The sequence below is a fragment of the Ovis canadensis genome, chromosome 8 (genome assembly GCF_042477335.2).
Source record: "Ovis canadensis isolate MfBH-ARS-UI-01 breed Bighorn chromosome 8, ARS-UI_OviCan_v2, whole genome shotgun sequence".
NCBI classification, from domain to species: domain Eukaryota; kingdom Metazoa; phylum Chordata; class Mammalia; order Artiodactyla; family Bovidae; genus Ovis; species Ovis canadensis.
In genome coordinates, this window is record NC_091252.1 from 30,271,985 (window position 1) to 30,285,491 (window position 13,507).

Here is a 13,507-nt window from a genome sequence, read left to right on the forward strand (position 1 = left end):
ACACCTAGATGTAGTTTAACCTCTAAAAGTTTTAGAAAAAGCAAGAGAATTCCAGAAAAGCATCTACTTTGTTTTATTGACTATGATAAAGCCTTTGGGTGCTGCTGCTGCTAAGTCACTTCAGTCGTGTCCAACTCTGTGAGACCTCATAGACGGCAGCCCACCAGGCTTCCCCGTCCCTGGGATTTTCCAGGCAAAAACACTGGAGTGGGTTGCCATTTCCTTCTCCAATGCATGAAAGTTAAAAGTGACAGTGAAGTCGCTCAGTCGTGTCCAACTCTTAGCGACCCTATGGACTGCAGCCTACCAGGCTCCTCCATCCATGGGATTTTCCAGGCAAGAGCACTGAAGTGGGTTGCCATTGCCTTCTCCTAAAGCCTTTGTGTAGGTCACAACAAACTGTGGAAAATTCTTAAAGAGATGGGGATACCAGATCACCTTATCTGGCTCCTGAGAAATCGGTATGCACGTCAAGAAGCAACATTTAGAGCTGGACATGGGACAACAGACTGGTTTCAAATTGGAAAAGAAGTACATCAAGGCTGTATATTGTCACCTTGCTTATTTAACTTATATGTAGAGTACATCATGTGAAATGCCAGGCTGGATGAAGCCCAAGCTGGAATCAAGAATGCAGGGATCAATAACCTCAAATATGCAGATGACACCACCCTCATGGCAGGAAGTGAAGAGGAACTAAAGAACCTCTTGGTGAAAGTGAAAGAGGAGAGTGAAAAAGTTAGATTAAAACTCAACATTCAAAAAACGAAGACTATGTCATCTGATCCCACCACTTCATAGATGGGGAAATAATGAAAACAGTGAGACTCTATTTTCTTGGGCTCCAAAATCACTGCAGATGGTGACTGCAGCCATGAAATTACAAGATGTTTGCTCCTTCGAAGACAAGCTATGACCAACCTAGATAGCATATTAAAAAGCAGAGACATTACTGACAAGGATCTGTCTAGTCAAAGCTATGGTTTTTCCAGTAGTCATGTATGGTTGTGAGAGTTGGACTATAAGAAATGTGAGCATTGAAGAACTGGTGGTTTTGAACTGTGGTGTTGGAGAATACTCTTGAGAGTCCCTTGGACTGCAAGGAGATCAAACCAGTCAATCCTAAAGGAAATCAGTCCTGAGTATTCATTGGAAGGACTGATGCTGAAGCTGAAGCTCCAAGACTTTGGCCACCTGATGCAAAGAGCTGACTCATTAGAAAAGACCCTGATGTTGGGAAAGATTGAGGGTAGGAGAAGAAGGGGATGACAGAGGATGAGATGGTTGGATGGCATCACCGACTCGATGGACACCAGTTTGAGCAAGCTCTGGAAGATGGTGAAAGACAGGGAGGCCTGGCATGCTGCATTCCATGCAATCACAAAGAGTTGGATAGGACTGAGAGACTGAACTAACTGAACTGAATACAAACATGAGGCCTTTGTTAGCAAACATCCAAAACAGGAAAAAGCATCACTGTAGTCAAAGCTTGTTAAGGGTTAGCAACCTGCTTTCCGGTTTACCGGATTCATCAGCCAGGTCCAGTGCTCACTTCCTTCTACAGTGCTCAACCAGTATTTATTAAATGCACTATTTTAAGGGTTATAAATATTGCCAGTGAAAAGGAAGATTTAAAGAGGATGCTGCACCTTTTTGTCCTTCCTCAGGATACCTGCTCTTGCACTCTGGGTTCAGGTGAAGGGTGGAATCTGACCAGGCAGAGGAGGAACGTGAAGGTGTAGTTGCCCTCCTATTACATACTTTGGTGTCATTTTGACTCCTGATTGCTTATCTGAAACACTGAGCTACTAGATTAAAATTGACAGCCCCTCCCTGAACCCCCTGGTACTTATTTACCTCGGGTCTTTTTTCCGGCTTTTTTCTGCACTCGTCTCCGTGTTGTAGATATTTTGGTACCCTCTCTCCGCCTCGGTTGTAAATTGAGGAAAATGACCTCTTTATTATCCTCCACAATGATCAATAAACGATGCTTATAAAATGCATGATGACAACTTTAATTTCAACCCCAAATGAGACGAAGTCCCTCAACCCTCTTTTATCACAAGCAGTCTGGATGTGAAGGCAGGTCTTCCATGCCTTTTTCTGAAAGGTGCCCCGGAGGGCCTGACGGATTAACCAACGGAGCGGGGAACCTCAAAACAAATCCCTGACCCAAGTTTCGCCCTTTCCTCACCGCACTGAGCGCTGGGACGGGAAAAGAGGGATACCGCAGGTACGTCGGACTTACTATTCGCAAGCTGCGGAGCAAAGGGGCTTGATGGTACCCACCTGGAATGGCCCGCAGGCCCCGCCCCGCGCCGCGCACGCCTTCTGCAAGCGCACTAAGCCCCGCCCCCTCCAGGCCCCGCCCCTGCCCGGCTCCGGCTCCGGCTCGGGCTCCGGGAGCGGAGGGGGTGGAGAGAAGCCGCAGCTGCAACTTCGTCTGGAACCTCGCAGCCTGGGCTCGGCCGGGGACCGAGCCGCCGTCACCGCGGAGCCGCCGCTTCCCTGGCCCGGGCCTCAGCACAGCTGGGCTGACCATGGCAGCCGCCGCCGCCGCGGCGAATCCGGCCCCTGCGCCCCCTTCCCGTCGCTGAGCGGCCGTTGCTCAGCCCACCCGCTCGCCCCGCCTCGCGGGTGCCGCCGCAGCTGAGGCTCCGCACAAGTTTCCGCCGCGGAAGAAGCAGAAGGCAAAGGCAGCGGAGGACGGACGTGGGGAATCGGGCGCCCCCGGCCCACTCAGCACTCCCGCCCGCGATGTGGGGGCGCTTCCTGGCCCCTGAGGCCGGCGGCCGGGACAGCCCCGGCGAAGCCCGCAGCTTGCCCGCGGGTAAGTAACGGGACAGGCCGCCGGTCGGGGTGGGGGTCGCGGCCGACCGCGGCGCCCTGGGGACCCCGCCGCCGCCGCCGCTCCCCTCCCCTCCCTCCTCCGGCCTGGCTTCCCCCTAGCCGCGCGCCCGCCCTCCCGCCAGCCCGGTTTCCTCCCGGCTGCCGACACCCAGCCAGCCGGGCGGGCTGACATCTGGCTGCCCGCCTCCCCGGCCGGATCCGTCCTGCATCGCGGCGCGCCGGCCCGGCGCGGCTCCGTGTCCCGGCCGCTCCTCGTCGGGCCTCAGCCCCGGCGCCCCAACTTACAGCTCACTTGGGCCTCCTCGGATTGGGCTTTGTTGTGCGTCCCCCTCCCTTTTTTCTCGGGTGGGGTGTGGGGACGTGGGTAACGGGGCTCCCGGAGATGCGGGCGGGAAGGTCGCTGCGACCGTGCTGCAGCGGCGGCGGCGCGGCGCGCTCCAGGGGCGCCGGGATCTGCTGCAGCCGCGCCCGCAGACCCTACTGGAGGGCGCGTTTGAGGGTGGGAGGAGGCTGCTGGAGATATCTGGACTGCTGGTGCCCGCCCAGGGGTCCATCTCCTCACTGAAACCTGGTCACCGCCCAGCAATTCTCTCTGGAGGACACGTCCAGCCAAAGCCAATCGATCTTTAAGCAAGAGGGGGTGTTAATTCGTTTGCCTGTGCCTGCTAACCCTTTTCGGGGAAAATTTGGGGTTTGCCGCGTTGGGTGTGTGAAGGGAACTGTTTTGTAATGCATAACCGTTTCATGCCTGCATCACTTGAAAGTTGTGTAGGAGCCACCAAATTAGAATAAATCGTCCCCTGATTAGGAATGTAAAAAATAAGACTTGGTTATCTGACATTGACAAGTTACATGACGTTGGCTGTTTTTTTTTTTTTTCAGGCGCTTTAATTTAATCTTAATTGTATTTTGAACCACCCACCTCCCCTCCCTGTGCCCTAGAAGCTGCAAGTTATATGGATCATTTATCCAGAAAAAGCCGCCATATGTACGTTCACAAAAATTGTGCTGCAGCTGCAGGTGCTTCTAGGACTCCCCTGTTAGGGAGCCTTGTTACACAAAATGTTTGCGCTCTACTTGTGTAGCTGTCATTTTAGTATACACTTTCAAGGCGATTTGCAAACAAAACAAAAAAATATTTGGAAGTGGTTTTCTGTTGGTAGTATTTTTGCTGTTTAAAAAATATCAGACACAAACTCAGATTTCTATTAAAATTTCAAATAATGCAGTTCTGTGATACTTTAGAAATTAGTGACTTTTTTTTTGAAGACAGTTTTCTCAGGTTTATTTTCTCAGGGTGTAATTGACATTTAGAAATGGTAATGTACTTAATATGTGCAATTGGTTTTGATATGAACATGTGTATATACACATTGTGAAATGATCTGCACAGCCAACTAGTTGACCTAACCATCACCTCATAGTTACAGTTTTTTGTGTGTGTCATGTGTTTGGTGAGAAAACTTTAAGATTTACCCTCTTAACACATTTCAAGCATATAATAATACACTTTTAACTGTAGTGGCATAATGTACCATTAGATCTAGACATAGATAAACTTTCAAATTCAGAGTTAGATTTGAAATTGTTCTCTTAAATTTGGTCCTGCAGTGCTTTTAGAAATAAGAGAATTTAATGTAGGCATGAGTTTAGTAAAAAAAAAAAAAGTAGGAAGTTATTTTCTCTATAATGTATACCATTTATCCTAAGAGGAGGAGACAGGAGTTGAGAGGTTTCTGATACTCATTGAGTATTTACAGATTCTGCAATCACAGTAACTTCAGTCAGTGAGAAGGCACTTCATTATCCCCAGAGGCTGAAAGGAGTGGTTTCAATTTATCTGTACACGTCAGAAGCCATCTGTAATGTCTTTGCAAACTAACCTCTAAAAGTTTATTTTTATAATATTTTTATAATATTATTGTTATAATAACATGTTTGAAGGCATAATATCATCCAAGCATTGTATCCGTTTATTCCATCGTTTTTTATGGAGAAGAAAATATCATAGTGCTTAGAAATTGTTAATTAACTGAAGAAAGGACTTGGAGGTTATATTGCAGCCTCTAAACCTTTGCTGTGGCAAAGAATATAGTGGAAGAAGATGCTTTATAAATACTATCCAAATTTAGTAAATTCAGACAGTATATCTTTACAACACATTTATTTTATCTAACCTTTGACAATAATAAATCTTTGTTAAGTCAGGACAGGTCTTTCCAATACAATTTTTCTTCAGCTGTATGCTAAGAATAGATTACTTTTACAGAATAGTAATGTAATTATTTGTGTTTATTCTCTTAAGTAAAGCAAACCTTTAAAATTATTTTTGTAGCTTAATTTGTACCTCATTTGTAAAACCTAAGTGTGGTTTCTTTAGCAAATGAACAGGTGGTTCATTTAATGACCTCTGAGTTGGTTCATGTAGGCATTTTTTTTTCTTAGAATTTAAAGAAAATTTGTATATTTGAAACACTGCCCAATATTACCTTTTGACTGCCTTCAGTGATTTTAGAGCTCTTCTGAAAGCAGAAGGAACCAGTCTTCTGATTGAATTTATTAGCAATCATTTTGGTTTTAAGGGCCAGTGTTAGGACAGGGATACATAAATAATTCCTAGTATTTAAATGAGTTTGTCTCAATATGTGGGTTAATCCTAGATGTCCAAAAACTAGTTCGTTTATACAGTTATGATTCTAGACCAATCTGCCTGCTAGAGCAAGAGACACAGGTTCAATTCCTGGGTCCAGAAGATCCCCTGGAGAAAGAAATGGCAACCCACTCTAGTATTATTGCCTCGGAAATCCCATGGGTAGAGGAGCCTGATGGCTACAGTCCGTGGATTTGCAAAGAGCTGGACACAGCAACTAAACAACAGACAACTAGACTAAAGAGAAAACCAAAGATAATATAGAACCAGTTCTAAAAAATTGGAGGAAACTATTTTTTTAAGGTAATGGCAATTAAAACAAGTAGGAATAATTAGTGGGTATGGAAAGTACTAAACTTTGAACCTTTGCTGTAGGACTTAATTTTGCTTTGGCTTTATCCACAGTTTTTCAGCTTTACAAAGATAACTGTTACAAATAAAGATAAAATGAGTATTTTCTTACATTCCCATGCAAAGATCAAGCAAAAGTGCCCCTCCCCCTTTTTTTGATTGGCAAGTGTGGTTAGAAAGCTAATTTTATTTTATTTTCCTTTGCCTGCTTTTATTTTATTTTTTTTCAGACTTTCAACTTTTTTTTTTTTTGTATTAGGATATAGCTGATTAACAATGTTGTGATAGTTTCAGGTAAACAGCAAAGGGATTCAGCCATACATATACATGTATCCATTCTTCCCTAAACCCCCCTCCCGTCCAGACTGTCACATAACACTGAGTAGAGTTCCATTAGCTATACAATAGGTCCTTTAGGGTTATCCATTTTGAATACATAGAAAACTTAATTTTAAGTAGAACATGTGTTATGTTTTTTATGATTTGGTTGAGTCTATTTGAGAATACTCCATTATTCAGAATGTATAATAGTTTCAAAGTTAGATATAAGCTGGATGTATTTCCCTTAGGTTTTAAGCATCTAGTATGATATGGTGATATTTTGAGTACTTGCACTTAGTTATATTGAATTTGTTGCTTTTTATAAATCATACTTTCAAAATATTAATATATTTAATCCTTAAAACATTTGGAGGTAGGATATGACAGTTTTAAAGTATGCTAAAATTAAAACGTTATAGAAAATACTTACACAATAAGTGCCTCAAGCCTTAGTGCCTTACTGCCTTTCCCTGGTTGATGCCTGGCTATAAGGTATTTATTTAGTGATGTCATAATGATGGTGGTAATAACTGGTATGATTATGTCAAATACTAAGTCTTTCTGTGGTTTTGAATTAAATGAACCCAAAAGTACAATGATACCAATGAAACATAACTCTTCTGCCTAAACTCAGTTGAGCATGTTCTTTTATAATAGGCTTTCAGGGATGAGTGGTTAATCTCAGCTTTAGTAATGACTTTTGTGAAATGAACCTGATTATTACTGATAGCTTCTTGGCTTGATGAAGGTGGTAAACTAATCTGAGGCCAGGCAATAAATGGTGAGTTGACAGCCTCTGTTGTGAATGTTTCTGTATGTTGAGAACAGAAGGTATTTTACAGTCTCGAGTTTCCTGACTGGATCAGATGTGTCTGTGTGTACTCTGAGAAGATGAAATGAAGGCTCTCAGATTTTACTGCGTTTTATCTTAATTAGTTCTCTCAAATTGTGTATTAAAAGTGAATAATGCAATCATTTAGATAACTTCTAAAGCTATGCTGCTGCTAAGCTATAATGAGATGCTAATTCTTATTATTACTTTAAGGGTATATATATATTTACATTGGCAAAATAATATTCTACAGAGTGGGATTTATTGTATATGGTCGTTTTAAGAATGGGAATGATCAACATAAAATAACATCAAATTGCTCTTCATACTAATATTTTACTTGCATTTTCTATTTTTCTTTAATTAAAAAAAATTCATTGTTACCTAGCATAGTGCTTGGCACATACTTAACTACTTGGTAAATGTGAGTCATTCTTTCAGTATGTATTGTGTGGTGGGCATTGTACTGGCCTCTGGGAGTACAACATTGAACAAGAAAGTTCCCGGCTCCAAGGGAACTCACACGCTAGTAGGGAGGAAACGGTTTGTAAGTAAACCAACAACACGATGATTTAGCTAATGTTAAGTACTGTGAAGAAAAGAGAGCTGAGTGAGATGATATCGGATGGGTGGATCTGGGGAGACAAGGCCTCTCTGAGGAGGTAACGTTGCTTTGAGACCCGAGTGATGAGAAGGAGCCAGGCATGAGGGCAGGAGTGTTCAGGCAGAGGGTAAACAAACAGCTCCAGGGTAGAAATGAATTTGGGGAATTTGAAGAATATCAGTGAGTCTGGAGCGCAGTGACCGGGGATATGAGGTGAGGGAGTCTTGTAAGAATGTGTGAGAATTTTAGGTTCTGTTCTGTGTGAGGGGAAGGCAGTTGTGGGTGGTCAGGGAAATGGCTGTTCGTTTTTTCACTGAGTGAGTTGAGTGCTGCTGCAGGGCAGACCTCGTGCTCGGGAGATGAAGCAGACGTTAGGTGTTGGTAGGAGGAGGAGATTGTGGTGGGGTGGGGAAAAGATCGGTAGTAGCAACTGGCCGATAGGTCATGGCAGTGATTGGGTGAAAGATGGTGGTTTGGATTAGAGTGGTAAGAGTAGACAGGAGAGAACAGAATGAGTCTGGAATATACTTGAAAAATAGAGCCAACAGGACTTACTGATGGTTATGAGGTGGCAAATGAAGAAAAGAGGAATCAAAGATGAAGTCTTAGTGATGGCTTCAGTAATTGTAATGGACGGTAGTGTCATTTCGTAAGGTGAGGAAGTAAGTGGAATTAAGAGTTCTGTTTTAGACTCCTGGATGAGTTTGAGATGTGTTTTAGAGGTTCAGGTGAGATGTTGGGCGTAAAGTCTGGATCTCAGTGGGGAGCTGGGAGAGCTGGAGGTAGAGAGTTTGAACATGGTGTTTAAACACGATCACTTAGAGTATCCAGAAGACAGCAGAGGTTAACGTTTTCTAGTCGGATAGAGGAAGAAGATCCAGCCACAGAGAGACCGTGAAGGCGCAGCCACCAGTGAGGCAGGAGTAAAGCTGGGAGAGTGTGATGTTCCAGAGGAGAGGAGACTGAAGGAAGGAGTCAAGAGTCAGAAGTTAAGCTTCTGAAGAGTCAGAGTCACATGCTTCCAAGAGGCCAAGTAAGATGGGACAGAGAGAGAGAGAGATCAGTGCCACTGCCTCCTTCAGTGAGAGCTTTAAAATTTTTAGACTAGTAGGGATTAAAGATCCTCTAATCCAATCAGCCTATTTTATCGGATTTATAGGATTGGTACAGAAGTGCTTAGTAAGTGTTTGGGTGGCTTTCTTTGCCCTTACCACTTAATCAAGCTAGGGTGACCAACTGTTTGAGTTTGCCTGGGACATTCAGTTTTGAAACCAGAGGTAGTCTCCCCTGGGGCTCCTTACACTGAACAGTTGGCTGAATCTTGACTGGGTAAAGTTTTAAATTACTTTAAAGAGATTTTAAATTACTTTAAAGAGAGTAGATTTAAGATCAGGAACTTTGTTTTATGCCCTCTTTATATAGTAGATGTCTTCATTGCTTTATTGATGCTGTTTCAGTACTAAAGTTCAGAATTCTGAAGTGAACTCTAGTTTTTAACTAACCTTCTAAAAGAATGGGATGAAAAACCACCTCATAGACTACATGGACTGCATATCATGTAAAGCTTAAAGTTTTCTATGAGGTGGTTTTATTGTCATGTAGAGGCAGAGATTGTGTGTTTATTGATCACAGTCAATGTACATTGCTTTATCATGACATTACTGAAGCTTTTCTGAAGCTTTTTCATTAATTCTGAACATCCTATCTCATTTTAAGAATAATGTACTGAGAAGTTTGACTGGAGATGAAGTTTTTTAATTTGGGGGTGTTATTTTATACATTTTCTCAAAACTTTATTTTGGAGTGTTTTGAAACTGAAGTTCTGTTTTGGTTGTGGCTCTTAAGTATTGGAAAATTAAAGGCTGATTGAGAAATGAGCTTACTCTGCTTTCATTGGAGACCAATGGCTACATGAATTTTCATTAGGTCTGGCAACTTTACTTTGCAGTGCTTATTTTTATTGGGACTTTTATTTCTTCCTGGGTGCTGATGATTCTGCTAAAGTTTGGACTTAATTTGCTACCATGTAGAATATTTTCTCTATTAATTGATATTATGAAACAGTTGCATTCAAAGACAGAGGTAAACCTCTCTGGAATACCACTTGTTATACTCCCTCCTGTTTATAGAGGTTTTATTAAAAAAAAACCTCTTACTAGTTTTTAATCATACCTATTTTTCCCAGGTTATAGATAGAAACAAAAGCTTTTTAAGAGACTAAATTAGTTATGTGGCTTTCATTCCAAATAGCTCCAAAAATACCATTTTGAATACAGCATTTCATGTAACCAGAATATGAGATAGGATATCTGTGGCCTCTCCACATATGAAATCAACAAGCACATAAAATTTTTTTCATAGAAAGAGATAGTCTTACCTATATTGGTTGCTACCTTAACCCTCCTGAGTTCCTTGTCTTATATGATGAGAATATTACTGGTTTGGATTCACACTTGTTACGTGAAAGGTGAACCACTTATTTATTCATCTGATCTTGGCCTTATTGAGTTAATTTTAACCTCAGCTGGAACCAACCTAGTTTAAAGCTCTTCCTTGTTATACTCAAATTGCAAATAAGAAAATTTAGAACCACATTTGAAGAATATATAGTGTTATAACTTTGGTGGTAATGTTTTTAAAAATTAGTTTTATTAATAATTTTAATACTAATACTAATAATAGTAGTTTTAATAATAGTTAATAACTTCCAGATATCATTTTTATATTTAGAATGCAAAGAATACTAGCTGCTAATTACTTAAACTTCAATTTAATGAAATCCTTAAATGCAAGAAAGCCAATTAACTTAGATTGAGGTGGATTTTTTCCCCCAGTTTGATTGAGATGTAATTGATATGTAACATTGTATTAATTTAAGGTATACAATATAGTGATTTGAAATATATTTTTGAAATATATATTTCAAAATTATTACTGTAATAAGCTTAGTTAACATCCATCACCATACATATTAATAGTTTTTTTCCCTTGTGATGAGAACTTTTAAGATTTACTCTCTTAGTAACTTTCAAATATACAGTATAGTATTGTTAACTATAGTTACAATGCTGTACATTATATCCCCAAACTTGTTTATCTTATACCTGGAAGTTTCTGCTTTTTTACCACCTTCATCCTTTTTTCCCACCCTCCCACTCCCTGCTCCTGGAAGCCACCAGTGTGTTGCAGTGTCTATGAGTTTTGTTTTGATTCTGAGTCTAAATGAGATTATACAGCATTTGTCTCTGGGTATTTGACTTAGTGTGATGTTCTCAAGGTCCATTCACCTTGCAACAAATGGCAGGATTTTCTTCTTTTGTGGCCAAATAATATTCCATTCTGTACAAACACAGTTTCTTTAGTCATTCATCTGTTGATGGGCCCTTTAGTAGTTTCTGTGTTCTGGCTATTGTAAATAATACAGCAGTGAACACGGTGGGGGTGCGGTGCGGGATGTAGATATTAATATCTCTTTGGGACAGTGATTTTGTTTTCTTTGGATCTATACCCAGAAGTATGGGTTGCTGGATCATATGATAGTTGTATTTTTAGTTTCACTGTGGGGAGCTTCCATACTGTCCTATGGTGTCTGTACCAGTTTACATGCCCACCAATAGTGTACAAGGTTTCTCTGTTCTCTTCATTTTTGCAAACACTGGTTATTATGTTTTTGATAATAGCCATTCTAATAGGAATGAAGATCTCATAGTGGTTCTGAATTGCATTTCCCTGGTACCTAGTGATCTGAATCACCTTTTCACGTAGCTGTTACCACTTGTATGTCTTCTTTAGAGAAATATTTATTTAGTTCCTTTCCCCATTTTTAATCAAATCATTATTATTATTATTTTTCCTGTTGAGTTGTGTGAGTTAGTTCTCTGTTTTGGATATTAACCCCTTATCAGATAGATGGCTTGCAAATATTTTCTCCCATTCAACAGATTGCCTTTTCATTTTGTTGATAATTTCCTTTGCTGTGCAGAAGTGTTTTAGTTTGATGTAGTATACTTCTTATTTTTGCTTTTTGTTGCCTTTGTTTTTGATGTAAAATCCAAAAAAAATCATTGCCAATTCTGATGTCAAGGAGCTCACCCCATGTGTTTTCTTCTAGGACTTTTATGGTTTCAAGTCTTACATTTTTTAACCCAATGAGTTGATTTTTATGTGTGGTGTTAGATAAAGTCTAGTTTCATTCTTTTGCATGTGGTTGTCCAGTTTTCTCAATACCATTTATTGAAGAGAATATTCCTGGGCCCTTTATTCTTTTCCATGGATCTATGTGTCTGTTTTTATGTTTAGCCCTTTGAAAAATATCTTTGCATATTAACTCAGTTATCACAATAGCTCTAAAAGATAGATACTATAATTTTTTCCCCTCTTTTTACATATGAAGGAATGGAGGCACAGATTGGCTAACTGACTTACTCAAGATGTCACTGCTTCTAAGAGTGGTACAGAACCTGAACCCAGGCAATCTAGTTTCATAGTCCACATTTTTTCCCACTATGCTATACTATTCTATAGTTAAAGAAAAATTAAGGTAATTGGAGTCACTTGCCCTAGAGATAAACAGTACTGAATTGAAGTAGAGGAGCGGGATGAGTAACAGATACCTCTGTGACATTAGGTTTTTCACTTTACCTAGGTATTCTCCAGTGGGGTGCAAGATTTTCTGCTTCTGTTTTCCTGATTACTATTAATGTGGATATTTTTCTGTGTTTTAATCTTCTATTTAATTTTTTGGTGACTTTTTTTAGTGCCTTTGATGCTTATTGAAGACTGTTTTCTCCTATTTTTTAGGAATTTTGGCCAACAGCCCCTCAAATCACTTTTAATTATTAGTTAAAAAAAATTTTTTTTTTTAGCTGCCTTGGAAAATATTTACTGATCTTTAAATAGATGCTTTAAATGCACGCTGTCTCAAGGGATAGCTTAAAATTTCCTGGATTTTAAAATAGACAACCAACCCACCCCCCAACCCTGTTTTAATCCTTCTAAAAGAATATTTTTAAGATCTAATTATAAACCTTCCAAAATTTTATTTTATACTAGGAACATTTATTGGTTACCCAGTGGTTATAACACTCCATTTATTGAGACCCTGTCTTAAATGTGCAGCTCTGTTCTAGAGCCTAAAAAAAGTTGCCTTTCACTGTTCCTATTTGGTGAGGAAGAAGAAAGTCATATAAATATGAGTTAATATAGATTAGTAAATGTTGTTATGGTATTTTAAATGATACATTGGGAGAGTACAAAGTAGTAGTTATTTTAATACTCCCTGGAAGAATCAGAGAAGACATTTAGAGCAAGTTAATTCTGAATCGAGACTCTTAAAGAAGAGAGAGAGGAGAAGTAGCTTGGAGTCAGAAAGGACCTGATCTCTTTGGAGGCGGTGGTTAGGTATGTGCGGCTACAGAGTGTTGGGAGCTGGAGCCGGGGAGGTAGGAGTTGTAAAGTATTAGAAAATGAGGTTGCCAGTTGGTGAAGAACTTTGCCAAAGTTAAGGAGTTCGAGTTTTATTTAATATGTAGTAAGGAACCCACAGACCTTTGTAAGCAAAAGAATGATGTAAGTGTATTTTCTGATAGTAGGGTAGAGGCTGGCTTGGGCAGCCGCCCCAGCAGGAGGTCTGTGCAGCAGCTGAGCCACAAGCCATAATCTGTGACAGTGGGATGGAGAGGAGAGGTCTAATTCAGTGAATACGTCTAAAATGGACTGAAGAGTTTCAGAAACTGATTAGACATATGAGATAAGGAAAAGAAGGTTTTTGGTTGTGTTCCCTGGGTTTATTTCTTTTTAACTTGGTTTCTACTGATAATAGAATGGGGCAGTTGAAGGCTGCTGTTCTGAACTTTGTGCAGAAGTACTTTGTACTTGTTAACGTTTCAGAGATGTTATA

General features: G+C 40.5%; 1 protein-coding gene across 3 annotated transcripts in view; it reads left to right on the forward strand.

The window, feature by feature from the left end:
- The first annotated feature begins 2,367 nt into the window (after positions 1 to 2,367).
- Positions 2,368 to 13,507, forward strand: part of CEP85L (centrosomal protein 85 like) — a 141,102-nt gene continuing 129,962 nt past the window's right edge. For all 3 annotated transcript variants that reach the window (XM_069599139.1, XM_069599141.1, XM_069599140.1), the window contains exon 1: positions 2,368 to 2,830. In XM_069599139.1, coding sequence (XP_069455240.1) covers positions 2,758 to 2,830 — 73 coding nt within the window. In that variant the 5' untranslated portion in view covers positions 2,368 to 2,757. The remainder of the gene's footprint in view (positions 2,831 to 13,507) is intronic.